At 43.8% G+C, this 27931-nt stretch overlaps 1 protein-coding gene across 5 annotated transcripts in view; it reads right to left on the bottom strand.

The window, feature by feature from the left end:
- Positions 1-246: 246 nt before the first annotated feature.
- Positions 247-27931, bottom strand: part of dnajb6b (DnaJ heat shock protein family (Hsp40) member B6b) — a 167005-nt gene continuing 139320 nt past the window's right edge. For 2 of the 5 annotated variants that reach the window (XM_078537164.1, XM_078537177.1), the window contains 2 exons: positions 20297-20503; positions 247-3090 (listed from right to left, as the gene is read on the bottom strand). In XM_078537164.1, coding sequence (XP_078393290.1) covers positions 3008-3090; positions 20297-20503 — 290 coding nt within the window. In that variant the 3' untranslated portion in view covers positions 247-3007. The remainder of the gene's footprint in view (positions 3091-20296; positions 20504-27931) is intronic. The other 3 variants (XM_078537171.1, XM_078537185.1, XM_078537179.1) reach the window with 3 other exon arrangements.

Raw genomic sequence — 27931 nt, 5'->3', positions numbered from 1 at the left:
CTACCTGGCCCCTGCATCGCCCACAGCAATGACGGATGCCAAAGGCAAACCAGCAACGCAGGTGTCCCCTGTGCTTTTGGAGCAAAAGACTTGAGATACGTTTAATGATGTTGCATGCTATTGCAATATGCCCACTTCTGTCGGGAAATTGGGAAAGCGAGTTTTCCAGTGTAACTCCAGTTGGAAATTCCAGCCTGGAGTCTAATCGAAGAAACTTCCCCAACAAGTTTATAAAAATACACTTAATTTCTTGAAGGTCTAAATTAGTCTTTATTTAGAGAATAATTACAACCTGTTCACCATAGACAGTTCTTGACAAGGTAACCCAGTGGATGATCGAGGTGAGTCACTTTTCATGCATGTCAATGGGACAAGCGCGGTTGTCTACTTTCAAAAGCTATGCATAGTTTGATAAGAATTGCACGTTTCCCAGTGGTGGGTTACAAAGTTCACTGGTAGGTACCTGGGAGTAGGTCACTGGCATGTGCTGCAATGACCCAGCAAGAAATAGAAGAGGTATCACATTCTCACTGCAGAACTGTTGTTTACACTATTAGTTACTCGCACTGGGATCAGGGAAAATCCGCCACCAGAATGAGAAAATCAGAATGTCGAATACAATTTCTGAGCAATTTCACTGTGCAAACTCTCTGACCGTGCAGTTGCCCTGCTGCGACCAAAGCCAGCAGTTAGAAATGGGGCGAACTAGTAACAAAAGGAATTGACTCCGTTTTTAAACTCGAAGCAGTCCCATAACATAAAAAGGATTTCTGATGTTATAATAAAGACATGGGCAGAGTAGGCCAGAGAACCCAAAAAACTCAGCACGTCTGGCAACATCTGTAGAGAGAGAACCCAAAGTTTTGTATTGTCCATATGCTGGTACATCAACGAATGGTTAATTATGTGGCAGACTGGGATGTATAGCGGGGAAAATAAAATTCCCTGGGTGACTGTAGCTGCACACTGGAGAGCTCTTAACTTTCCATTCATGCATCAAGTACCCACGTCTCCCAAAGTTGTGCAGATGTGGTCTAAGGTTGTCAATGAGCTTTGTGGAAGATCAAAGCCAGGAATCTTCTGTGTCGGGTCTTTGTTGGTGTTTGAGGTGCCAATGTGCTACAGGGAAAATTATACTTGTGACATTATACCATAAATGTTGTGTTCTACTTCTAATATCAGAACAAATTGCTCTCAACAATACCATCGCTCTAGACAGTGACAGAACTACAAAGGATTAACATAGGGTTGCATAGGTTATAAGGCCTAATTCCTCCATGCCAGTGTGTGTGCTCCTCTCAAGCCTCCTCCCATCCTTCCACATCTGAATCTATCAGCATAAGGTAACCCTCTATTCCCTTCTTCCTCATATGCTTGTCTAGCCCGCCCCTTAAATGCAGCTATACTATTTGCTTCAACCACTCCCTGTGGTAGTGAGTTACGCATTCTCCACACTCTTTGGGTAAGGAAGTTTCTTCTGAATTCTCTATTGGATTTCTTGGTGACTATCTTACATTAATGGCCTCTAGTCGTGTTCTTCCCCATTAGTGGTAACATTCTGTCTGTATCCCCTCTATCAAACACTTTAATAATTTTGAAGACCTCTGTTAGGTCACCGCTCAGCCTTCTTTTTTCAAGAGAAAACAGACACAACCTGTTCACTCTTTCCTAATATGTATACCCACACACTTCTGGTATCATCCTTGTAAATATTCTCTGCATCCTTTCCAGTGCATCCATATCCTTTTTATAAAATGGCAGTACTCTAACCGTGGTCTAACCGGGGTTCGATACATTGAGCATAACTTTGCTACTTCTCAATTCTATCCCTCTAGAAATAAAGCCAGGTGCTTGTCTTTTTTTTTACGGGCTAGCAATGTAGTATGACTTTTGGTGATTGGTCTATGTGTACTCTGATATCCCTTTGTTCCTCTACCCCACCAAGACGCACACCTTAAAGTAATAAAGGCCTCCCTATGCTGCCAACCAAATGCACTACCACGCATTTACCTGTGTTGAACATAATTTGCCAATTGCCTGCCTATTCTATAAGTTTATTCATGTCCTCCTGCAACTTGTTGCAATTCTCCTTAGTATTAACTACCTACCCCACTTCATCCCACAAGTTGGTGTCATCCACAAATTTAGAAACTGTTTTTGATTCCAAAACTCTAACTGGAAGAAGGGTTTGTTGCAATGACCATCTAATGGAAAGGAAAATGGGAAAAACTACTTGATTGCTCCAATGACCTCTGGGGCTACTTCCCAACTTCAATAAATGTTAAGCTCATCTAAATTCCTGCTTTCCCACACCAAAACCTTCTTGTCCATCACCCTCATGCTTTACTGACCTCAATTGATTCCTGGTGTCCTCAAATATTAAAATTCTTCCGTTCAAATCCTACCGTGTCTGTGTCCCTGTCTATCCCTGTAACATCCCCCAATTATGAATTCCCCCAACCTCAAAATCTCTAATCTTCTGACTTTGGCCTCTTCCAAATTTCCCCTTCCCTTGACCTGTACATGGTAATTGTGCCTTCAGGTGCCAAGATCTTATTCTCTGGAATTCCCTCCCTGAACCCCTCCACTTCCTCCTTAAGGCCCACCTAAATGTCCTCTTCTTTGGTTCTGTGTCCATTTTTCCTCATGCCTCTATGAAATGCCTCAAGGAGGTTTTTCTGTTATGGGTGCTATACAAATGCAAGTTGTTGTTGTTGTACCAAATAAATATGCAAATGTTACTAAATTAACATGCCACATAACAGTTTTGCCTGAACCCTGGCTAAGACATTCCATGATCTGGCATCACCAGGAGCAAGTACCAAATCACGGAATCAATAAATTTATCATTCTGCTACTTCACAAAGCTATTAAAAAAAAATCACAAAAATAGAAAACACTCACATGCTGTGTCATGTTTAATTCACATCCTGTAAAGCTATATCAATTAACATGAAATATAACTGTTTTCTGCTGGAGTTCAAAGATCATCCACTGCACCTTACAATTAATGCTTCACTTTTGCTGTCTTTTTCTTCTTCAGTTCTTCCCTATGCCGCTGCTTCCTCCGCTTCCCTCCTTCTTTTTGAGCTGAGAAAACATTGGGAAGCAGTTTATCAAACAGTAAAATTACAACATATACTGCCGTGTGCAGTTTCCTATTAATCTATTATGACGAGACTACATGGCTTGGCAGGTTGTAAATGGAAACACTGTGATCCCTACCAATGCAAGATGGTCATTGGCACCCATCTGCGTATGTGCACTTGTCCGTGCATGCACAGAAAACCTAAAGTTGAATCTTACTGACAATGGAAAACAGATGTACAAATTTAAATTGCCACTCAGATCTATATCTATACATCTAGTATTCTCATTGAGTTTTTAAAAAAGTGGTGTAGATTTTTTGTGCTCATAACTCGGGCATATTGAATCATCCAGGTACAGAGCATCAAGGAAAATCAGGTGAGGAGGATCACGCACCCATAAGAGAGTCAGCCAATTTCCCAACCTATTTTTAATCTTTGTAGCTATGTCCAGATGTTTCAGTACCTTCAGCAGCAGGATCATGAAAATTTGCTCGATTGCATTTTAAAGGGAGTTTGAAGTCTCCAGCCTCTATGTACATGCTTGCTTGTTTGAAATGTGTGCATGCCATAGAAAAAGATAAAGCTAGAGGAAATTACCTAGGTGAAAATGGGTATTGTATTTTGTTCTGAATAAGATAGCCCTTCCTGGTTCCAAAATCCTAAAAGCACACAAGAAACTAAAATGGACAGGATAAGTATCACACTGAGGTTGGGGGAATGAGTAGTGTTCTGATCTCCGTTGCTCACAATGATGTCATGACGTGAAACGATACAACTGCGCATGCACCTTGTTGGCAGCAAACACAGCCAAATGGAAACAAGAGACTATAAGACATAAACTAAAGACCTTGAGTTCTCCTGTTCTAACATAAAACTTGAGGAATAGTTTTTTTATGGCCATTCATGGCTGCTTCAGTATTAGATATTTTTGATATTCATTTAAGGTGAGTAATTCTCCCCAATTTTCTTTCTTTCCTTTATTCTTTTCATAGGGTGTGGGAGTCACTGGTAACGCCAGCATTTGTTGCCCATCCCAAATGGCCCTTGAACTGAGCAAGCCAGCTAGGCCATTTCAGAGGCCAGGTAAGAGTCAACTACATTGCAGTGGGTCTGGAGTCACATGTAGGCCAGACCAGGTAAGGATGGCAGATTTCCTTCCCTAAAGGACATTAGTGAACCAGGTCCGTTTTTACAACAATCGATAGTTTCATGGTCACCATTGCTGAGACTAGCGTTATATTCCCTATTAACTGAATTCAAATTCCACCAGCTGCCATGATGGGATTTGAACCCACGTCCCCATGTCTGGAGAACAATTAATAAAAATTGTCCTCTCACCAACTGGGGTTTAGCTTGAAGTCTAGCTCAGAAAGGCAACTTAAAATTCTTTTCAAACAGGACAAAATTTATACCAAAAAAAGGAATGTTGATGGCTTTAACTGTTCCTCTAGTTATAAATGGAGAGATGATATAGCTGTGGCTATGATAATTGACGAAACATGCAGAAATTTTCCTTTTAATGAAAACAACAGGGCTGATTAACCTAGTTCGCACTGCCAGCAGGGAATCTCGTCTGCTCGCAATGCATATCAGCAAACCATGAGCAAAAAGCTGGTGGGTTAGTACAGCAAACTGAGTTGGTAAATTATCCCTCAGCTAATGCACTGATGTTAAATCCACTAAATCCTGCATGGAAATCAGCAGAGGTATTACAGAAAACTCCTGCCTCACACATCATTGGCTGGCTATGGAGCCATCATTTTAATTCATTTGTGAAAAGGCTTCAGTCATTCAATCATCAAATAAAAGCCAAGAGGAACGTGTGTCTGAACGTTATAACGTGTCGGCATTTAGGCTTTTACACAAAATCACTGGCAGCCAACTGGACTAAACAGTGCACTGTCAATCATCGCAATAGTATAAATGAGGTCTTCTCTAGTACAGGGCAGGGGTTGCATTCCTAGATGTACATCAGTTGAAACACTGGAAAGCCACCGCTTGTAGCATGAGGGCTGATCATTAGAGTGGCCAGTTGTGGTGCTCCCTAATTCTCCACATACAAAGTGCCATATTGCTCTAAAATACATAGTTCGGGATATTAGTAAGCAAAGTGCAATGGTCACAAATATATATATATATTTATATATTAAATATCTCCCTGGTATGGTCAAGTGTCCAAAGCGGCCTTTTTATGTTGTTTTCCTTAATGAGAGAAAACCTGCCCCATTTTTTTTCCCTGTCTCAGAATCCAAGAATAACAGCTGGCAGAGAGCCTCTATCATCTCAGAACATATATTAAAAATGACTGCTGATCCTGCGGGGTGAAAGTAGATTTTACACTCAGGGATTGCATTGCTTTTGAAGTCCCTGGTGAAGTAGGAAAAGCATTTTGAGAACTGCAAAGGAAACTCAGATCAGTAGGGGTTCAAACGTGAAAGCAGAAATCAAACAGAAACAGTAAATTTAGGTCTGGTCCTCAGCTGTGATTTAGAAATCTACATTTCAATCATAGCAAACTCATTTCTGTTACTCATAGCACAACACATTTCTCTGCCAATAGCTCGAGCTTACAAATAAGGATGGTTAAACTGAGACTACATGAAGTGTCTATTGAAATGAAATTTAGGCCTTCTAGGAGGAGAATCAGAAACCACTTCTTCACACAAAGGGTAGTGGAAATCTGAAATTTCTTCCCCAAAAAAGCTGTGAATGCTGGAGGAATTAAAGCTTTCAAGACTGAAATAGTTTTTTGTTAGGTAAAGGTATCAAGGGATATGGAATTAAGACAGGTAAATTAAGCTGAGGCATTGATCAGCCATGATCTAACTGATGATGAAGCAGGCTTGAGGGGCTGAATGGTCTACTCCTGCTTCTATGCTCCGAGAGCAGAATAGCATAATAACTCAAATCTCAAGAATTTGGTCCTCAAAACTCAGCTGGGAGGTGAACATTCGTAACTGGCCATATAATGAAGAGGGGTAAAGAATTTAGTTTGTATGCCATCTCCCTAGAAGACTACTCCAGTGACATGATACCACCCTACACTGTTAAGAGTCCTATAGGGTGGGAGATAGGGTACTGTAGCCTTCCACTGAGACATTACCATTAGCTTCTAAAGCCATGGCAATTGAAGTACATATGATTGATCCACAGCAGAAAAAAAATCCTTTTAATTAAAACCAAACTTGACCTAAATCTTTTATTACAAACTTAAACTACATGTGTCAGTGAATAAATAGCTTCATGGCAAATGGCATAAGCTGTTTGTAAATTCAGTGTAGTGCTTAAAAGGAGACTTGCTGTATATACTGAGGTATATGAGACTTGAAATGTAAGCCATTGTTGGGGGGGCGGAGGGGTGTAAAGTAGATTGGCAGAGGGATGGGAGCCTGAGGGCAGATTCAGATAAGACAAATTCAGAGCAGGGAGAGGCAGATAGAAAATTAGCGGGTGACTCTGAAAGACAGAAGAAGCAACGGTTAAAAGGTTTACAGCACAGGAATTTGGCAATAGAATCATACAGTCATAGAGGTCTACAGCACAGAAAAAGGCCCTTTGGCCCAATGAGTCTGCACCAGTCAAATAAGTATCTAACTATTCTAATCCCATTTTCCAGCTCTAGGCCCATAGCCTTGTATGCCATGGCATCGCAAGTGTGCATCCAAATACTTCTTAAATGTTATGAGGGTTTCTGCCTCTACCACCCTTTCAGGCAGTGAGTTCCAGTTTCCCACCACCCTCTGGGTGAAAAAATTCTTCCTCACATTCCCTCTAAACCGACTGCCCCTTACCTTAAATCTTTGCCCCCTGGTAATTGATCCCTCCACCAAGGGGAAAAGTTCCTTCCTGTCTACCCTATCTATGCCCCTCATAATTTTATACACCTCAATCATGTCCCCCTCAATCTCCTCTGCTCCAGGGAAAATAACCCCAGACTATCTAAACTATCCTCATAACTAAAACTCTCCAGCCCAGGCAACATTGTGGTAAATCTCCTCTGCACTCTCTCAAGTGCAATCACATCCTTCCTATAATGTGGATTGCAGAACTGCACGCAATACTCTAGCTGTGGCCTAACCAGCGTTTTATACAGTTCCAGCATAACCTCCCTGCTCTTATATTCTATGCCTCGGCTAATAAAGGCAAGAATCCCATATGCATTCTTAACCACCTTATCTACCTGTCCTGCTACCTTAAGGGACCAGTGGACATGCACACCAAATCCCTCTGATCTTCGGTAGTTCCCAGGATCCTTCCATTCATCATGTATTCCCATGCCTTGTTTGTCCTGCCCAAGTGCATCACCTCACATTTATCCGGATTAAATTCCATTTGCCACTGATCAGCCCATCTGACCAGCCCGTCTCTATCCTCCTCAGTATTTACCACCCCACCAATTTTCATGCCATCCGTGAACTTACTGACCTTCTACATTCAAGTCTAAATCGTTTATATATACCACAAACAGCAAGGGGCCCAACACCGACCCCTGTGGAGCCCCACTGGACACAGGCATCTAGTCACAAAAACCCCCTCAACCATCACCCTCTGCTTCCTGCCACACAGCCAATTCTGGATCCAATTTGCCAAATTGCCTTGGATCCCATAGGCTCTTACCTTCGCTATCAGTCTCCTAAGCGGGACCTTGTCAAAAGCCGTGCTGAAGTGCAAGTAGACTACGTCAAATGCATTGCCCTTATCTATGCACCTGGTCACCTCTTTGAAAAATTCAATCAAATTGGTCAGACATGGCCTCCCCTAAAAAAACCATGCTGACTGTCCTTGATTAATCCCTACCTCTCCAAGTGTAGATTAATTTTGCCCCTCAGAATTGCTTCCAATAGTTTCCCCACCACTGAGGTTAGACTGACTGGCCTGTAGTTCCATGGTTTATCCCTTCCTCTCTTCTTGAATAACGGTACCACATTGGCTGTCCTCCAGTCCTCTGGCACCTCTCCTGTGGCCAGAAAGGTATTGAAAATTATTGCCAGCGCCCCTGCTATCTCCTCCCTTGCCTGACTCAACAGCCTGGGATACATTTCACCTGGTCCTGGAGATTTATCTACTTTTAAGCCTGCCAGGCCACTTAGAACCTCCTCCCTTTCTATACTAATTTATTTAATTATAACACAGTCCTTCTGCCTGATTTCCATACCCACATCGTCCCTCTCACTTGTGAACACCAAAACAAAGTATTCATTTAGAACCCTACCTACGTCTTCTGGCTCCACACACAAATTACCACTATGGTCCTTAATGGGCCCTACTCCTTCCCTAGTTATCCTCTCACTCTTAATGTACTTGTAAAATGACTTTGGATTTTCCTTTATTTTACCTGCCAATGTTTTTTCATGCCCCTTTTTGCTCTCCTAATTTCCTTTTTAAGTTTCCCCCCTACACATTCTATACTCCTCTAGGGCTTCCACTGTTTTGAGCCCTCGGTATCTGCCATAAGCTTCCCTTTTTCTCTTTACCCAATCCTGTATGTCCCTCGACATCCAGGGTTCCCTGGATTTGTTGGTCCCACCCTTTATCTTTACTGGAATATGTTGGCCCTGTACCTTCCCTATTTCCTCCTTGAATGAGTCTGACTGCTCTGTCACAGATTTACCTAAAAGTAGTTGCTCCCAGTCCACTCTGGCCAAATCATATCTGATCTTATTAAAATCGGCCTTCCCCCAATTTAGAACTCTGATTTCTGGCCCATCCTTGTCCTTTTCCATAACAACCTTGAATCTAATGGAGTTATGATCACTATCTGCAAAATGCTCCCCTACTGATACCTCTATCACTTACCCAGCTTCATTCCCTAAAATTAAGTCCAGGACTGCCCCCTCTCTTATAGGACCTTCTACGTACTGGCTTAAAAAGCTCTCCTGGATGCATTTTAAGAATTCCGCTCCCTCTAAACCTGTCACACCATGACTAACCCAGTTAATATCGGGGAAGTTGAAATCCCCCACTATTACTAACCTATTATTTTTACACTTCTCTGAAATTTGCCTACATATCTGCTCTTCTATTTCTCTCGGACTGTTTGGGGGCCGAGAGTACACTCCCAGCAATGTGATTGCTCCTTTTGTGTTTTTCAGTTCTACCCATATGGCTTCATTTGAGGAGCCTTCTAAGATGTCATCTCTCCTTACTGCTGTAATTAATTCTTTGATCAATACTGCGATACCCCTTCCTCTTTTACCTCCTTCCCTGTCTCACCTGAAGACCCTATATCCTGGAATATTGAGCTGCCAATCCTGCCCCTCTCTCAACCATGTCTCTGTGTCAGCAATGACATCATACTTCCATGTGTTAATTTGTGCCCTCAACTCATCTGCCTTATTCATCAGACTCCTTGCATTAAAATAAATACCATCCAACCTTGCCAAACTCCCTTGTGCCTTAACTGGCCTATAATTTCTATGCCTTTCAGGCTCACTTGCTCTCTCTTCTAATTTTAGCTGTGCATCTGCCCCTGCTGAACCTCCTCTTAGGATCCCATCCCCCTGCCAAGTTAGGTTAAACCTTCCCCAACAGCACTAGCCAACCTCCCCGCAAGGATGTTGGTCCCATTCCAGCTCAGGTGCAACCCGTCTGCCTTGTACAGGTCCCACCGCCCCCAGAAACAGTCCCAATGTCCCAGAAATCTAAAGCCCTCCCTCCTACACCATCTCTCCAGCCATGCATTCATCTGGACTAACCTCCTATATCTATACTCACTAGCTCGTGGCACCGGAAGTAATCTAGAGATTACTACCTTTGAAGTCCTGTTTTTTAATCTGTTTCCTAGCTCCCTAAATTCTGCTTGCAGGACCTCATCCCTCTTTCTACCTATATCATTGGTACCAATATGTACCATATGTTTGCCTTCCCCCTTGAGAATGCCCTGCAGCCGTTCAGTGACATTCTTGACCCTGGCACCAGGGAGTCACGTCCACGACCACAGAAACGCCTATCTGTTCCCCTTACTATTGAGTCTCCTACCACTATTGCTCTTCCCCTCTTTTTCCTCCACCCCTGTGCAGCTGAGCCACTCACAATGCCATGAGCATGGCTGCACCCCCCAGAGGAACCGTCACTCTCACTGTTTTCCAACACAGAAAAACGATTCTCGAGCATGGTGCACCCTGGGGATTTCCTGACTACCTGCCTGACACCTTTCTTCTGACTGATGGTCACCCATTCCTCCTCTGTCTGCACTTCCGTAAGCTGTGGGGTAACCACGTCTAAAAACGAAACTCTCAGCCTCACGGATGCACCTCAGTGCCTCCAGCTGCCACTCCAGCTCCGAAGCTCGGAGCTCAAGTAGCTGCAGCTGGTGGCGCTTCCTGCACATGTGGTCAGTCAGAGCGCAAGGAGCGTCTAGGACTTCCCACATGTTGCAGGCTGTACATAGCACGGGGCTGAGCTGCCCTGCCATGCCTCTAGTTGAAAAAAAACCCCTTACTTTAAGTTAAATACAGTAAAAAAGTTAAATTATTTATGTACTGTGAATAAAAACTAGAACGCTTACCTTTCCTTAGCTTAATCTATTTTAAACTGGAGAGAAAAACTGGAGAAAAACACTTACCCACTACTCACCAATCAGCTCTCACCATTGTGGTGACGTCACTTTTTGAAGCTTCCCCGCACTTGCGGTGGTTCTGATCTCTCCACTGCTCTCTCGCGCTGTCTAGTGATGTCATGCTTGTTATTTTCAATAAGAACTAACTGCAGGACACTCTTCCCAGACTGCTTCACCATGATGCTGACTGCAGGACACTCTTCCCAGACTGCTTCACCATGATGCTAACTGCAGGACCCTCTTCCCAGACTGCTTCACCACGGTGCTGATTGCAGGGCACTCTTCCCAGGCTGTTTCACCACAATGCTGACTGCAGGACGCTCTTCCCAGATAAAAGGTATTTGTTTAAATGCAAGGGGTATAGCAAGCAAAGCTGATGAGCTGACGGCACTGATAGACACAGGGCAGCATGATATCATTGCTATAACAGGAACTTGGCTTAAAGAGGAGCAAAAATGGCAGCTCAACATCCCTGGATATGGGGTTTTCAGGCTGGATAGAGAGGGGACAATAAAAGGTAAGGGTGTAGCATTATTGGTTAAAGTATTAATTACAGCTGTGAGGAGGAATGATATACTAAATGAATCATCAAATGAGGCCATATGGGTTGAGCTCAGGGATAAAAAGGGGACAGCCTGACTACAGACAGAATTTTACCCTTGGCGGGGGTGCTCGGCACCCGTGATCAGCAGCGCACCGCGATTTGATGTGGGAAGGCCAATTAAGGCCCACCTAGTGTGAGACGTGGCCTGTGAATGAGCGCGAAGTGGTGGGCAGGGGCTTAATATCAACCAGGTCCAATGGGGACCCAGCGGCCGATTCAAATGTGGCCTCGGCAGCCCCTGGACCGAAATACGCACAAGTCCTGTGCATGAATACCATAGCAGGTGGACATGGCAGGCAGGAGGGCAGGTCTGCGGGATTGTCAGCGCCGTGTTTCTCAGGTGAGTGCCTCGCTGCCCTCCTGGAGGAGGTGGCAGCAAGGAGAGAAACACGTCCCCAGGGATGGGAGGGGGAGGCCCCACCAAAAAGGCCTGGGAGGAGATGGCATCCAGGGTCAGCAGCCATGGTGTGGTGAGGCGCACATGGGTCCAGTGCCAGAAGCACTTTAATGATCTCCTGCAATCGGGAAGGGTGAGCACCGTGTTGGACTGGGTCACTTTGCAGAACAAGTAAGAGCTGCCCATCCCCCCGTGGACCTCAGACGTGTTACAGTGTGAGTTGCAAATGTCAGTGAGGCAGGATATGGCCAAGGGGGTGAGCCCTGGCTGCTTGGACTGAGTGCCTTGTGGCTCCAGGGTCACGAACGTGCTGAGCCCTGCGAGGTGTTCCTCAGGTGGGATTGGCCAGACTGTAATGGTGCTGCAGGTAGAGGGTGGACTAATCAGTGCTCCTCTATCCTTCCAGGAGAGAACATCCCATAACAATGCAGAGAGGTCACAGAATGGCAGGGGACCCCCCTCACCTCCTCATCCTCAGTAGATATGAGCAGGAAGCACTGGAGCTGAAGAGGTGCCATGCACCTCGGTCAAGCAGCCGCGGTGAGGTTGGGATGCCAGAGGGAGGTAACAGTGCAGTGCACTGAGGTGAGAATGTGGCTTTTTGCAACCATTGCAGTGGTCTGTATATTGATGTGAGCCTCGAACCTGAAATGCCCATTGATAATGGAAAGATGAGGGCACCATGATGCAGATCTCTGTCTCATCAGGGTGCCAGGCATGCACACTGACAGTCTAATAACTTAAAACTAATGACATGTCCTTCTTCTCCCTTTTAGGCTCACCAGCAGCCCCTCGTTGTGAGGAGCCTGAAGGTCCACCCCTGTTCCCTGAGAACAAGCATGCTGAGCATGCACCAGCGTCACACCCTCCCTGTCAAGCAAGCACCAGCACAGATACCAGCACCTCGGTGGGCATAAGATCGGTGTCTAGTATCTTGGTTTACATTGGTGGGGGCACTTCACACTCGCTTGAGGTGCTGCCGGATGCAGAAAGTGCCCAGAGCGCCAGCAGTCAGAGGGCTGCTGGGGACCAGGACAATGCTCAGTCGATGGCTAATGATGGGCCTCTGGAGTCGTCCATAAGGCAGCAGCTGCTGGATGTCCAGCAGGGTGTGCGGGAGGATCTGGCAGAGATACATGAGGGAATGGGTGTCATGGTGTCCATTGTGGAGGAGTCCATGCAGAGCATAAGCACTGTGTTTACCCTCATGGATAAGCGCAATGCATCCTCCATGGAGAGAGTGGCAATGCTCATGGAGGGGCTCCTCCAGGGACTCGATCAGGGGTTCCTGGTGATGCGCCTGGACCTGCCAGCCCTCACACCGGCAATGACCTCAGTTGGTCAGTGCCAGTGTGGGAGATTAGGCACTCAGTATCCCAGCTAGGTGCCTGTCCATCAATGGTGAGCAGGGAGGTCCAAAGCGACCTGACGTTGGTGCACGGGCTGCCTGTCATCTCTGCAGTCTCCCCTCAGGGATCTCTGGATGATGGCAACAGCTCCTCCGCCCCTGTGCCAGTGGCTGTGGCATCTGATGAGGCTGTGATGACTGGGGAGCTGCCAGCTGTGGCACTGGCCACTCCCTCCCCGGCGGGGCCAGCACAGGCTCCATGGGCCAGAGGATGCCCACCAAGGTCATCAAGGCCCACAAGACAGCAGAGTGAGCTGGCTGTCTCTAATGCCGTTGCCAGCGAAGGACACCTAGATGGAGCACTCGCAAGCGAAAACTTAAAACACCTTAAACACAACACGGCCTGATCACAGGTGATATTTGTTTCCCCCATTTTTCTGTTTTTTTTAATGATGTGATGTAAAATACCAGTCAATGTTAATTTCTGCTATGTTTGTCAGTCAGCAGTAAATGAAATTTTTTTTTTTGCAACTGGCCCCTGGATGCTTCATTTGCCCTGTAGGTGCAGGGTAGGCCAAGATGTTATGATGGACGTGTGATTCCTTAAACTTTATTGCGCTGGCCCATAGTGTATGTTGCTGAACAAGGAACTGGTCCTGTCAAGGATCGAGTATGGAGCTTGCAGCCCTGGCATGTGGTGGTGGTTCTTATTTGGTAGTCTAGCTGAAGGAGCATTGGATCAAAGATTCTCAGGTGTCCCTGCCTCCCTGGAGGTTACCCAGGTCTGCGTCTGTGCCTTCAGCATTCCCCAGAGCGTTCTCGTCCTCGGACTCATTACTGGACTCAACATCTGTTGCCTGTGGAGCTTCGTCAAGATCTTCTTCCTCCTCTGCATCCCTCTTTTCCAGTGCCAGATTGCGGAGAGCACAGCATGCAACCACTATCAGTGACACACGATCTCGGGGGTACTGGAGTGCGTCTCCTGAATGGTCCAGGCATCGGAAGCGCATCTTGAGAAAACTGATGGTTCTCTTTACCACAGCCCTTGTGGTGCCCTGGCTCCTATTGTACTGCTGCTCGGCCTCTGTTCTTGGATGGTGGAGAGGCGTCATAAGCCACCTTTTGATTGGATAGCCCTTGTCACCCAGCAGCCATCCATCCAGCTGGGCTGGAGCACTGAAGAGCCTCGGCACCTGGGAGTGTCTGAGGATGTGGGCATCATGGGAGCTGCCGGTGTACCTTGCAAAAACTTGCAGAATCTGCATCCTGTGCACTATCTGCACGTTCATGGAGTGGAATCCCTTCCTGTTGACAAAGGCACCCGGTTCACCCGCTGGCGCTTTGATGGCCACATGTGTGCAGTCAACTGCACTCTGGATATGGGGGAACCCAGCAATCACAGCAAAGCCACTGGCTCACTCTGCCTGGCTGGCCTTGTCCGTACGGTAATGAAGGAAAGTCAATACACGCCTGAACAGAACGTCTGTCACCAGTTTGATGCAACTGTGGACAGCTGATTGGGAGACTCCACACAGATCCCCCACTGAGCCCTGCAAAGAGCCAGAGGCATAGAAGTTTAGGGCCACTGTGACCTTCAGAGCCACTGGCATGGGGTGTCCACCCACACAGTCAGAGCTGATTTCAGGGCCGGTCCTCTGACAGATGGAGGTCACTGTCTCCCTTGAGAGATGGAGCCTCCTTCGGCACTGCACCTCAGACATATTGAGGTAGCTGCATCGCTACCTGTAAACCCTGGCAGCAGGATAGTGGCGTTTTCTGTGGCCACTTCTGCCTTTGCCTTCCTGTTGGCCCTGTGCCCCATGTGCCTGCGCCTCTTCTCCCACAGGTCGCTCCCCTGGAAGCTGAATAGGGACACCTGGCCTCCTCCCCCTTCTGACCCTCTCGTCCTCCTCAGAGGAGGTGTCTCCAGTGGAGACCACAATCCCCATTCCCAGGGTAAGGGAAGGCTGTCCGATACCTGGAAGGCCCCACGTGGTCTGAATCCTCCGGGGGTCTGGAAGACAACACTGAGTCCTGAAATGAAGCCTCTAAATGCTCTGAATGCAGCACTGAAGCGAAATGAAGCTGTCCTGTTCACAGAAGCAAGCAGCAGCAAAAGATATCCAAAACTATTCACTATTCGCTTTGTCAAGCCCACTGTCATCTCTTATCCCACCCGTGGATGAGATTTTTGCAAATTGTGGCCTGCCCACCTGCCTGGGTTGCCCATGCCCATCTGAAAATCACATGGGCTACATAAACTTGGAGTCCATTGGTCTCTCAAGGGCCTTAACTGGCCATTTAACTAATGGCAGGTGAGCCTCCTTCTTCATCGCCCGCCTGCCTAGGGAAATATCGCGTGAGTGAGCATTGACATTGGGTCACTCGTCCGACGTCAACGCGCTTTATTTCACGCATGGGCACGTCGGGTGTGCGCCCGCACGCCAAGGGTAAAATTCTGCCCTACAAGTGTACTATAGATCCCCAAATAGTAAGAGGGAGATAGAAGAGCAAATATGTAGGCAAATTTCTGAGTGCAAAAACAATAGGGCAATATGGGGACTTCAACTTCCCTAATGTCAACTGGAATATGAACAGCGTAATAGGCACAGAGGGCACAAAATTCTTGAACTGCATTCAAGAGAGCTTTATTAGCCAGCACATAGCAAGCCCAATGAGAGTGAATGCAATTCTAGATTTAGTCTTAGGAAATGAAGCTGGGCAAGTGAATGAAGTAGCAGTGGGTGACCATTTTGGAGATAGTGACCATAATATAGTTAAATTTAATATAATTATGCAGGAGGATAAAGATAGAACAGGGGTAAAAGTCCTACATTGGAGAAAGACAAATTGTACGGAGCTGAGGGGTGATCTGGTGAAAATGGACTGGTTAAAGCTACTTGAGGGGAAATCAGTGACAGACCAGTGGGAGGCATTCAAAAGCAAGATACTATGGGCACTGTGTATACATGTCCCCACAAAGAAAAAGGATGGTACTGCCAAATCTAGAGCCCCCTGGTTATCTAGAAGCATGTGGGTTAAGTTAAAGCAGAAAAAGAAAGCTAATGACAATCACAAAAAGCTTAATACAGTAGAAAGCCTAGAGGAGTATAGTAAGCACAGGGGTGAAGTAGAAAAGGTAATTAGGAAAGCAAAGAGAGGACATGAAAAATATTGGCAGGTAAAAGCAAATAAAACCCAAAGATGTTTTACCAGTACATTAAGAGCAGCAGAATAACTAAGGAAAGGGTAGGGCCAATCAGAGATGTACATGGTAACTTGTACATTGATGCTGAAGACGTGGCAGGGTTCTCAATGAGTACTTTGTTTCTGTCTTCACTATGGAGAAGGATGAAGCAGATATTCTAGTTAAAGAGGAGGAGTGTGAAATATTAGATACAATAAACATAGTGAGAAAAGATGAACTGGAGGAACTTGAAGGTGGATAAGTCACCATGCCAGATGGATTGCATCCCAGGCTGTTAAAGGAAGCCAGAGAGGAAATAACGGATGCTCTGAGGGTAATTTTCCAATCCTCACTAGATACATGTGAGATACCAGAGGATTGGATGTCTGTGAATGTTGTACCATTATTTTAAAATGGTCCAAGGGATAGACCAAATATTTATAGGCCAGACCCAGGTGGTGAGCAAATGATTAGAATCAATTCTGAGAGACAGGATAAACTGTCACTTAGAAAGGAACAAATTAATCAGGGGTAGTGCGCATGGTTGTGTTAGGGGAATCAAATTTAATCAAATATTTTGAGTAAGCAACAAGGAGGATTGATGAGGGTAGTGCAGTGGATGTTGTCTACATGGGTTTTAGTAAGGCATTTGACAAGGTCCCATATGGCAGACTGGTCAGAAAAGTATAAGCCCGTGGGATACAGGGGAATGTGGCGAGATGGATTCAAAATTGGCTCAACGACAGGAAACAAAGGGTAATGGTTGATGGAGTTTTTGCGAATGGAAAACGGTCAGCAGGCGCGCGTGAGAGTCTACATCGCGCCTGCCGACAATTAAGAGGCCTATTAAGACCCTTAATCAAACAACTGAATGCTATTTTTCACTGCCCGTCCAGCCTAATGGCTGGCAGGCAGGTGAATCAGCCGGGCAGCCTTTGGATTTTCTATGAAACCTCATCCATGGGCAGGCTGAGGTTTCCAGCAGTAATTTTAAAAAATTAAACATTTTCAACGTCATTTTTAACATGTCCCTGTTCATGTGACTGAGTCACATGTGGGGACATGTTTATATCATTTGTAAAATCTTAATTGGCCAGTGTACAATTCTTCAACTCTCTGAGGCAGCTCTGTGCCCTCAGGGACCTGTCAGTGCATGCTCCCCCACGCATGCGCAGATTTCCGCGCTTGCCCTCCTCCCTGCCCCCACCCCGGCAGCACTGAGCGTTTTAGCGCACCTTTCACGCTGGTTGGCCGTTAATTGGCTAGCCAGCGTGAAACTGTGGTTGGGGCTCGATCCCCAGGCGACAGTCCGTTTCACTGCCGCTCCCGGGTCCGCCCGCACGACGGGGTATAATCCTGCTCTATGTTTCCATTTCCCTCTCTACTCCCCATTAACCTGTCTCAGGCTCAGTTTCCTCCTTATCTCTGTGTGGAGATGGCAGTTTGCTAAACAGTTACTTCATGCTGAACAAAGTTTCCTGCTCTCTGCAGAGCCATGGTGGCCAATAGGAAATGTTATGTGTAAGTCAAAAAAAAAGGCACGAACATTCCAAATTCTGAATAAAAGGGCGGGGGTTATTGCCTTACACGTAATACATGAGTATACACAGAGCTACTGACTTGAATACCCCCTGTAGCATTTATGAAAACCTGCAACAATCTGAGGATTGAATAAACAGATGACAACGGAGATTATCCGCTTTTTAAGTAAATCTCACTTAACAGCCTTTCTCAGTATTTTTTCCTTTGTATTTTGTACATTTCAAACAAGACAATAATGGAATACTGGATATTTTTCCATTAATTTACAAGTCTGCTAGAGCTTGATTTAATGGCGTAAATGCCCTGAGCTATCTAATAATGGGCACAGATCTCTCCGAATCTAACTAAGTGACAGCATAAAGGTCGCTTCAGTTGTGAGTATAGAAACTCTTAAGAAAAGGGTTTAGAGAGCCCAAACAAACCCCACTACCGAACACACTGCATCACCATCTTACCACAATTCAATATCATCATCAACCATTGCTCTTTGTCTGCCAGACAGGTGTATAAGCAGGGCATTTTCTGAAATTTGTAGGTCTGCAGAGCAAAGTGCACTCTTCAATTTCTAATTTAAATCATTTTGTACCTTTTAAGTTTAGTTTAAGTTCAACCATCAAAAGAAGTGCAGCAGCTGATCTTCTCTGACCTCAGCAAGCGCTGAGGCTGCATTCCCAACATTTCTCATTGATGGAAGGATGCCAACAAGCTTAGAAATAGTTGACTTACTATTGGTTCATAAAATGGTCTGTGATAATAAGGTAGTACTACTAATCCAACCACCAAATCTCAGTCTCATTATTGTGAGCTATACACAATATATAGCTGTTACTGCACTATTTAAGGAGTAGATGAGAAGATGTGCTAATCCTGCCGCTGCATGTGCACACATTTGCCCACACATCACCTCACGTGATATTCCTGCAACATGTTACATGAACTGTTGTGGCTAAAGGTGGTTTGTTTGTCTGGGGATAAACTAAATCCTGAGACATCATTGTTGTCTTTGATAAGGTCCCTCTGTTACCTCAGCATGTACCTGGCTGGTTCCATGCCATTCTATTTAAATTTGATTTTTAAAAAATGATAAGTAGGTTCTGGCTCTGACAATTCATTCACATATTTTCAGTCTCAGTATACCTGCCACAAGTGGTGCCCTTACTGCCCTGCTCAACTATTCACATAGTTTATGCTAACATGCTTCCCAATTAGGTACAGGCAAGCAGTACTTGTAAAAATCTATCTCACCACAACAGATAAGTGACAGAAGTTGTGCTTAAAGTGAAGCTTTGAAGAATAAGACCTTTGACGTGCCAATTTTCATATCTTGGGATTTGACTTCCTGAATTGGCTCTGCTGCAGATTTGGCAGGTTGGGGCGTTTCTAAAGGCCGGTCACAATTTCAGCGTCCAATCTATCCCAATATTCACAAATCCCTTTGTAATAGTCTACTTTTTGGTCAATTACTTATGGGAACTTCTGTAGCAAAGAATAGTTTCACCTGAAGGCTGGTATTCTGTTCCCGCTTCCCAATAATCAACATGCTGATGATTTTAGAATGGGAACAGCTAGATCACTGATCAGGAATTTATTTTTTTATTCGTTCATGGGATGTGGGTGTCGCTGGCTAGGCCAGTATTTATTGCCCATCCCTAATTGCCCTTGGTCAGGGGGCATTTAAGAGTCGACCACTCTGTGGGTCTGGAGTCACATGTAGGCCAGACCGGGTAAGAATAGCAGATTTCCTTCCCTAGTCAGCCAGATGGGTTTTCACGTCAATGATTTCATGGTCATCATTAGACTTTTAATTCCAGATTTTTATTGAATTTAAATTTCACCGTCTGCTGTGGTGGGATTCGAACCCGGGTCCCCTGAGCATTACCCTGGGTCTCTGGATTTCTAGTCCAGTGACAATACCACTATGCCCTCCCCAAATACTGTGGAGGTGTCAGAAGAGAAAGAGCACAACTAAATAACTCAGGAGAATTTGGATGTGATTTTTAAGGAATTTGGCTGAGGTTTAGTGAACAGATTTTTTTTAATATAAATAGTCATTTGTATTTTAGTCAAGAGAACATTTAATAGAATCAGAGAAACTTACAGCACAGACCACAGAAGGAGACCATTTGGTCCATGATGCCTGTGCTGGCTTTTTGAAAGAGCAGCGGTGCTCAGTCTCACACGCTTGAAAGCATTTGAGCATGCTTTGTAACCCAAAGATTTCTCAAGGCTATAGTATTTCTTCCTGTACTGACACTCATCACACAACTTTTAACCATATATAAAACGGAGCACTTGTATGAAGCGCTTTTGGAAGGTTCTGTTTGTTGTTAGTTCAGGAATAGCACTCTTCAAAAGCATGAATTAGCGTTGCCCTGAGATCGATGGGCCTTTTTTAGTAATGCACTCTGTGCTTACCACAAACTAAGAGAGGCCAGAACTAGCTTCTCCCAGGTGAAAGCTAGCACACTGAACAACATCGGAAAACCTTATCTGGAGGACAGCTTTTCTTATTTTGATCAATGCCCAATTGCTCAGTGTTCCTCTTTCCCATTTCTTGTCTTGGATTCACACCTGCTGGATTGGAAATGGCTCCCTCCTCAGGGACACTGTAGGCCATTGCTGGTGATCCGACATCCTCTTCCTCTTCAACACGATACTGGTAATCGTATTTCGGGTAGGAATGCTGCCGTGAAGAACGGGTGTAAGATGAATGACCTGGCAGGGCCTGTTGTCCTCGCTGTCTAAGCTCTGTTGCTAAGGCATGTTCATCTTCAACTCCTGAAACAGAATAATATATAGTGCAAATTATATTCAGACTGGAGCCCAGGCCATTTTGTTAGTAGAGAATCACCAAACACCCTCACTAAAACTGAGTATCATGTGCCACTTCTCCATTGCTCTCTCCTCTAAATCGGAAGGTTGAGAGTTTGTGTCTCATTACAGGACTTGAGCACAAAATCTAGGCTAACACTTCAGTTGCAGCACTGAGGGAGAGCTGCACTGCTGGAGGAGTCAACTTTCAGAGGAGAAATTAAACCTAAACTGCTCTCTCAGGTGGATGTAAAAAATTCCTATGAAGCTATTTGGAGAACAGGGGAGTTCTCCCAATGTCCTGGGACATCAACCAACATAAGTAAAATAGTAGATTATCTGGCAATTCATCTTTGCTGTTTGTGGAACCTTGCTGGGTGCAAATTGAATGCTGTGTTTCCTATATTACAACAGCAATTACACTTCAAAAGATCACTTTGGCTATAAAGCGCATGGGAAGACCTGATGTCTTGAAAGGTGCAATATAAATGCAAGTCCTTTTTTAACCTTTTGGGCTGACCTTATGACCAGCTTGTAAGAAATAAAACCTTGAAATCACAACATGCAACATCAATGTATGAACTCTTAGTTTGGCTTGAATTTGTCAATTATTTAATTTTAAACAGTTCAACTCCATGTCTAAACAGTGGACAAATAATTTCATAAAAATGCCAAGAATTCTTATGCTTAGATTGCACTCAACAATTTTTTGATTTGAGTGTAATAGATTCTAATTTAATTTAACAAAGCTTGACAGCTAACTCTCAGTTATCAGTTAATTGGTACATTCGCCATGGCAACGCCTCTACCAATCAGAGTCCACTTGCCATCCAATCAGCACTCTCTTCTCATGCAGCTTCAATTGTTGTTCCTTTTACAATTTGGTTTTATTGCAAATTGCCCTGATGAGTGCAAGTGAAAAGGTTCAACAACCTGTCTTTTTTTTTAGCAATATTCAAGTTCTGCACTACCAAACAACTATTTGTAATAGATTTCTTTACATTACCATTTGATCCTGATATACTTTCTGCAGATTACATTCATTTTAACTAATTATTCAGTAAGCCCTGTTTAATCTATATGAAAAAAATATAACACGTATCAGCACAGAAACACAAACCACTTCAGGTACTACTACTTGTATTTTTCAGAAACTACAGTAGATCATTTGAAGCCCCACTTCAATAATTGGATCTTAAATGATCTGGAGTCACAAGCACGATGGTTAAATTTGCAGCCGATGCAAAGCTGATGAAGGTGGTGCATACCAAAGCTGAACAGGAAGAGCCGCGGGAGAACTTGAATATACTTGGCTTTCGGGCAGGCAGGTAGAAGATGAAATTCGATGCAGAGAAGTGCAAAGTGCTTCACAAATCCAAGAAGAATTAAGTAGAAAGGAGTAATATACATGACAACAGTGAGATCAGCAATAAGTTGTTGATTTTAGAATTTTATAGGGACTAGAAAGACCATGACAAATGTTTCACCTTGGCTCGAACAACAGAACTAGGCAATACAGCCTGCATTTGAAGAGAGTTAAATTGAAAATCACAGTACACCAATGGTAACTCTATGGAACAAGCACCTTGAGGACATGGTAGGAGCAGATGGCATTTATAAATTCAAATGCAAATTAGATAGATTTCTTTCAGAAGGTAATATTTTGGGATCCAACATGTGAGGCATTTGAGACATGACATGAGCTAAGTATAGCATAATTGGGAGGAACAGGTGTCTGGATGTATGGTTCCCATAGCTTTCGGTGACTGGTATTTTCCTTGCCTCCTTTATATGTCATATGCACAATGATTACAATTAATAGTGCCATTATCTTTGTATCATGTGACTACCAGGATGGTAGAAGAGGAACTGGATGGACCTTGGTCTTTTTTTGTCCAGCAATTTCTATATTCCATGTGTTTTTCCATGCAAGTCACCTGTACTATCACCCACTGACAAATGCTATTCAGCTATAGAGCTGATGGCAGCACTGCCATTAAATGTCTTTCTGTAGTTGGAGGAAAATTAATATCACTATGCATGAAATGGATGGTGTTGGATGAACATAGTAATACTTACTTTTACCTTAAGGAAGGGAATTGTTTTAACAGTTATGAAATGGGGATGTTTTATTACTGTTTGGAAGGTACGGATAAGAGAGGCACAGGGTTATACTATAACCTTATCTATGAAACAATCTTCGCTACAGAATGATTTTGGTGGGCAAACATATGAGACATTAGATTAGACTTGAGAACTGGCACAAACATTAATTCCCCTCATAACACATCTATTGACGCATCCATCCACAGTTATTATTTTAGGAGCAGTCACCCTTGTTAGATAAATCTTGCATATGCCAGCTGGAAGTTCTTTGCTACCACGTTAAACAATAAACACCACAATGCTCTTTGAATTATAAAAATGAGTTGACAGAAGAGTGTTTCTAATGCACACAAAGAACCAGTTTAACAAAAAGGATTGTCTGTCCCAGTTGTCAGTCTTAATCTCAGCAGGTTTACTTTTCAAGTTGCAGCCAGCTGCAAGACCCATGTGTCAGGAACTAATAGTGCTAGCATAGACCTCGCATAGTATAAAAGCAACCACAGTGTCCTGACAAGAGCAAAAGCAATGCATGCTGATGGTATGCAATGTGTGCTTAGTTAATCTATTCTCATATTAATGGATGTAGCCAGTGTTGACAAGTATACAAGTAACATCCCAGAAGCAGTTATAAACAAGGAAATGGAAGTGGTGGAGGAAGTCAGGAAAATTACAGTCGCCAGAGAAATGGTACTGAGTAAATTGTTGGAGCTGTGGACTGACAAGAGCTTGGGTCCTGATGGACTTCATCCTAGGGTCTTAAAAGAAGTGTCTAGTGAGATAGTTGATGCATTGATTTTAATCTTCCAAAACTCTCCAGATTGGGGGAAGGTCCCATTAGATTGGAAGATAGCAAATGTAACTCCATTATTCAAAAAGGGAGGGAGACAGAAAGCGGGAAACTACAGCTTAACATCTGTCGTAGGGAAAATGTTAGAAGCTATTATTAAAGAAGTTATAACAGGGCACTTGGATAACTCAAGGTCATCAGGCAGAGTCAACATGGTTTTGTAAAAGGGAAATCGTGTTCGACCAACTTATTGGAGTTCTTTGAGGAAGTAACATGTTTTATGGGTAAAGGGGAACCGGTGGATGTACTGTACTTAGATTTCCAGAAGGCATTTGATAAAGTGCCATATCAAAGGTTATTGTGGAAAAAGCTCATGGTGTAGGGGGTAACATATCGGCATGGATAGAAGACTGGCTGGCTAACAGGAAGCAGAGAGTAGGCAAAAATAGGTCTTTTTAAGGTTGGCAAGATGTAACAAGTGGTGTGCCACAGGGATCAGTGCTGGGACCTCAGCTGTTCACAACTTATATAAATGACTTGGATGAAGGGATTGAAGGGATGGTTGCCAAATACGCTGATGACACAAAGATAGGTAGGGAAGTAAGTTGTGAAGGGGACATAAGGAGGCTACAAAAATATATAGATAGGTTAAGTGAGTGGGCAAATATCTGGCAAATGGAGTATAATGTGGGGAAATGTGAAATCGTCCATTTTGGCAGGAAGAATAGAAGAGAAGCATATTATCTAAATGGTGAGTGATTGCAGAGCTCTGAGGTGCAGAGAGATCTGGGTGTCCTTGTGCACGAATAACAAAAGGCAGGTACAGCAAGTAATTAGGAAAGCTAATAGAATGTTATCATATATTGCAAGGGGAATTGAATACAAAAGTAGGGAGGTTCTGCTTCAGCTGTACAGGGCACCAGTGAGACTCACATTTGGAGTACGGTGTACAGTATTGGTCACCTTATTTAAGGAAGGATGTAAATCCGTTAGAAGCAGTTCAGAGAAGGTTTACCAGACTAATATCTGGAATGGGTGGATTGTCTTATGAGGAAAGGCTGGACAGACTAGGCTTGTATCCACTGGAGTTTAGAAGAGCAAGAGGCGACTTGATTGAAACATATAAGATCCTGAGGGGTCTTGACAGGGTGGATGTGGAGAGGATGTTTTCTCTTGTGGAAGAATCTAGAACTAGGTGTCACTGTTTAAAAATAAGGGGTCGCCCATTTAAAACAGAGATGAGGTGAATTTTTTTCACTCAGGAGGTTGTGAGTCTTTGGAACTCTCTTCCTGAAAAGGTGGTGGAAGCAGAGTCTCTGAATATTTTAATGCAGAAGTGGGTGGATTCTTGGTAAGCAAGGTGGTGTTAGGTTATCGGGGGTAGGTGGAATGCAGGTTTCAGGTTACTATCAGGTCAGCCATGATCTTATTAAATGGCGGAGCAGGCTAGAGTGGCTGAATGGCCTACTCCTGCTCCTTGTTCATACATTCGCATTCAAATATACTTCCTCTAATCAGAAAAAGAAAAGGCATGAGAAAATAAATATTGCAATTCATCTTGTTATTTAAAGGTGTCATGATGCATAGAATTATTATTGCTGGGCATCCTACATTGGCTCCTAGTCCAGCAATGCCTCAAATTCTCATCCTTATTTTCAAGTGCCTTCAGGGCTTCTCAACTCTCTACCTCTGTGACGGCCTCCAGCCCTATAACCTTCTGAGATCACTGCACTCCTCCAGTTCTGGTCTCTTGTGCATCCCTGATTTTAATCACTCCACCATTGGCGGCCGTGGCTTAAGTTGCCTAGGCCTCAAATTCTGGAATTCTCTCCCTAAACCTTGCTGCATCTCTCTTCTCTTTTAAGATGATCTTTAAAACCAACCTCTTTGACCAAGCTTTTGCTCATCTGTCCTAAGATCTCTGTGGGTGGCTGCATGTCAATTTTTATTTGTTAATGCTCCCATGAAGTGCCTTGGGGCATTTTACGACACTAAAGGCACTGTATAAATGCAAGTTATTGTTGTTGGGTATGTTTTTGATCTGCCAAACTGGAGTCCCCGACCTAAGTTATGTTTTTATGATCAGGGTCTGTGCCCTTCTTGTGCGGGCCCTGCCAGTCAAATATCTTGTGACACACTGCATCCTAGGAGCAGTTTGCCCGCAGAAGAGCCACAGCACTGGGGAGATACACTTACCCCATCCCACCAACTCAAAGAAAAAGATCTTTTAAAGCAATACTGATGTCCACGCTTCATGTATGAATATAATAATGCTATCTAGTTTGATTTTTTTCCCCTAATTTTACTTTATTTAAATAGAAGGACCTGTAGTGAAAAACTGAGCCAGGAGAATGACTAGGTGATTAAGAATGGCCTTTATGGTCTCCCATTATGTCAAGCCTTACAGACCTGGATGGTTCAATCCTTATGTTGAGTTAACTGCTCAAAACCAGCATAGCGAACAACAAGCTACCACTGGCCTCAGATTTGGAACAAAGGAACAGGAGTTGGTCAATTAGCCCCTTGAGCCTGTTCCGACATTCATTTAGATCATGGTTGACCTGTACATTTACTCAATCTATCTGCCTTTGTTCTGCAACCTTAATAGCTTTGCCTAACAAAAATCTGTCAATTTTAGCGTCAAGTGTGCTTACTGTGGGGGTGAGTGAGAACAGGACTGGGGTGGGTGAGAACAAGGTCAGGGGTGAGTGAGGATGGGGTCAGGCTTAGCTGTCATCCCTCGGTCATATAATAACCTGCCAATATTCCAAGGTCAAAACTCACATATTGAAACTCTTTCGAGTTATCAACAGTCACAGATTGCAACTCTTTCGAGTACAATCACAGTTCTTGGTTTCCGGGGGTGGGACATGAACCCACAACCCTCTGATTCAAAGGTGAGGGTGCTATGAACTGAGCCACAGCTGACACCTCAACTCACATATTGAATGATGACCACTTGAGTGAGCCACTCAATGAGATGGTTCCCTGGCACCTGCACAATGCAGGGAAGGGAATTTGTGCCAGAATTGTAAAACGGTTTTATGATACAATGAAAGGGACAATCATAATTGTTTGTCAAATCTAATGGGCTAATGACTTGCTTCCATTAACCGTGCATCCTACCTAGCAAGACAATAAGAATGCAGCAAAGCTATAAATCAAGGCATCCATATTGAAAACCAATAATTAAAATCTAACTCTTACACTTTAGGGAAAGTGATGCTTATTTTATAAAATCAGCAGGCAGACCTTTGAACCCAGTAAAAATAATCAGATATTTTGTAAGTGTTTCAAGCACATTGTATACTGATGCATTGCAAGAATATTACACATAATAATGGCTAGATGTTGCTTTGGTGCATTGAAAATATATGCAAATAAGATGTGGAATTGTCAGATATACAATTAAGTAGGATTGACTACATTATGAATACATTCCCACACAACCTTTGGATAGCAATGTACTACTATAATTAACCTCAGAGACGCTGCGTTAGGGCAGCATACTAATGAGATACAATTTTATATTACTGTGGAATTTCAAGGCAAGCATTAATTCTGTTGTCTATTAAAATAGCACTTGTATTCTTAGCAAAACAATAGTGACTTATCTTACGTCATATGACATTTAAATTAAAATATAGAGCACACAGAGATTATGAAGGCAATTTTGAAAGGTGGGGGAGACCATTATAAACACAAATAATTATTTTGGAGCTATTCCAATTGAGTTTCAAATGAAATATGAGGGAGCACCACATACATATATTTCAGACTTCAAGTATAATGGGACCTAAAAACTGGAACTTAATTACTTTCAATGAGCTTTGTTATAACTCATTCCATTTATTCCCTGGTCCTAATTACATCTAGAAACATACATTTTACAAAAACTAATTTGTCACATTGAACTGGTTGCTGTGAATTTCACAGATTATTGTTAGTTGATGTATTTTCTAATTTTTCCTCTTTGCTCCTTTCCTCTCCTGAAGGCACAGGCTACCATTTGGATACTACTCCATGAGTGACAGGGACCAGTAATATTCTCACAAACTGCATTATTCATAGGTGAGCTCAGACAGAGAACATCAATAGCTATTTATCCATATGGACTGTGACAAATACAGATAACAGGCCAGATTTTTATGACAGACTCAGGAATCGTAAGTCACACCATTTATCAACATCACATTCCCAAGTTCTGAACAAACTCACATGCACCTTACTTCCCCCCAGGGAGTTGGGGCTCGGCTGGAGTAAAGGCCACCATATCATGAAACAGGCCCGAAGTGGGAACGGAAGCATGTAGATGCCGATGCCAGCAGGCTAGAAGGCTGTGTCCATTCACAGGGATATCAACCCAGTCCTATTCATGACTATTAGGCCCCCTAGCCTCTCCCATCCCTATGCATCCTCTATATGCTCCCCCTCATTTCACCCATGATCTTCCATACCCACTAGCCCAGAATGCACCATTGGCAAAATTCATAATCCCTATA

The sequence above is a fragment of the Cetorhinus maximus genome, chromosome 3 (genome assembly GCF_964194155.1).
Source record: "Cetorhinus maximus chromosome 3, sCetMax3.hap1.1, whole genome shotgun sequence".
Classification (NCBI taxonomy): Eukaryota; Metazoa; Chordata; class Chondrichthyes; order Lamniformes; family Cetorhinidae; genus Cetorhinus; species Cetorhinus maximus.
Note: the sequence above shows the minus strand (reverse complement) of the source record. Positions and strands in the feature narration are given on the sequence as shown.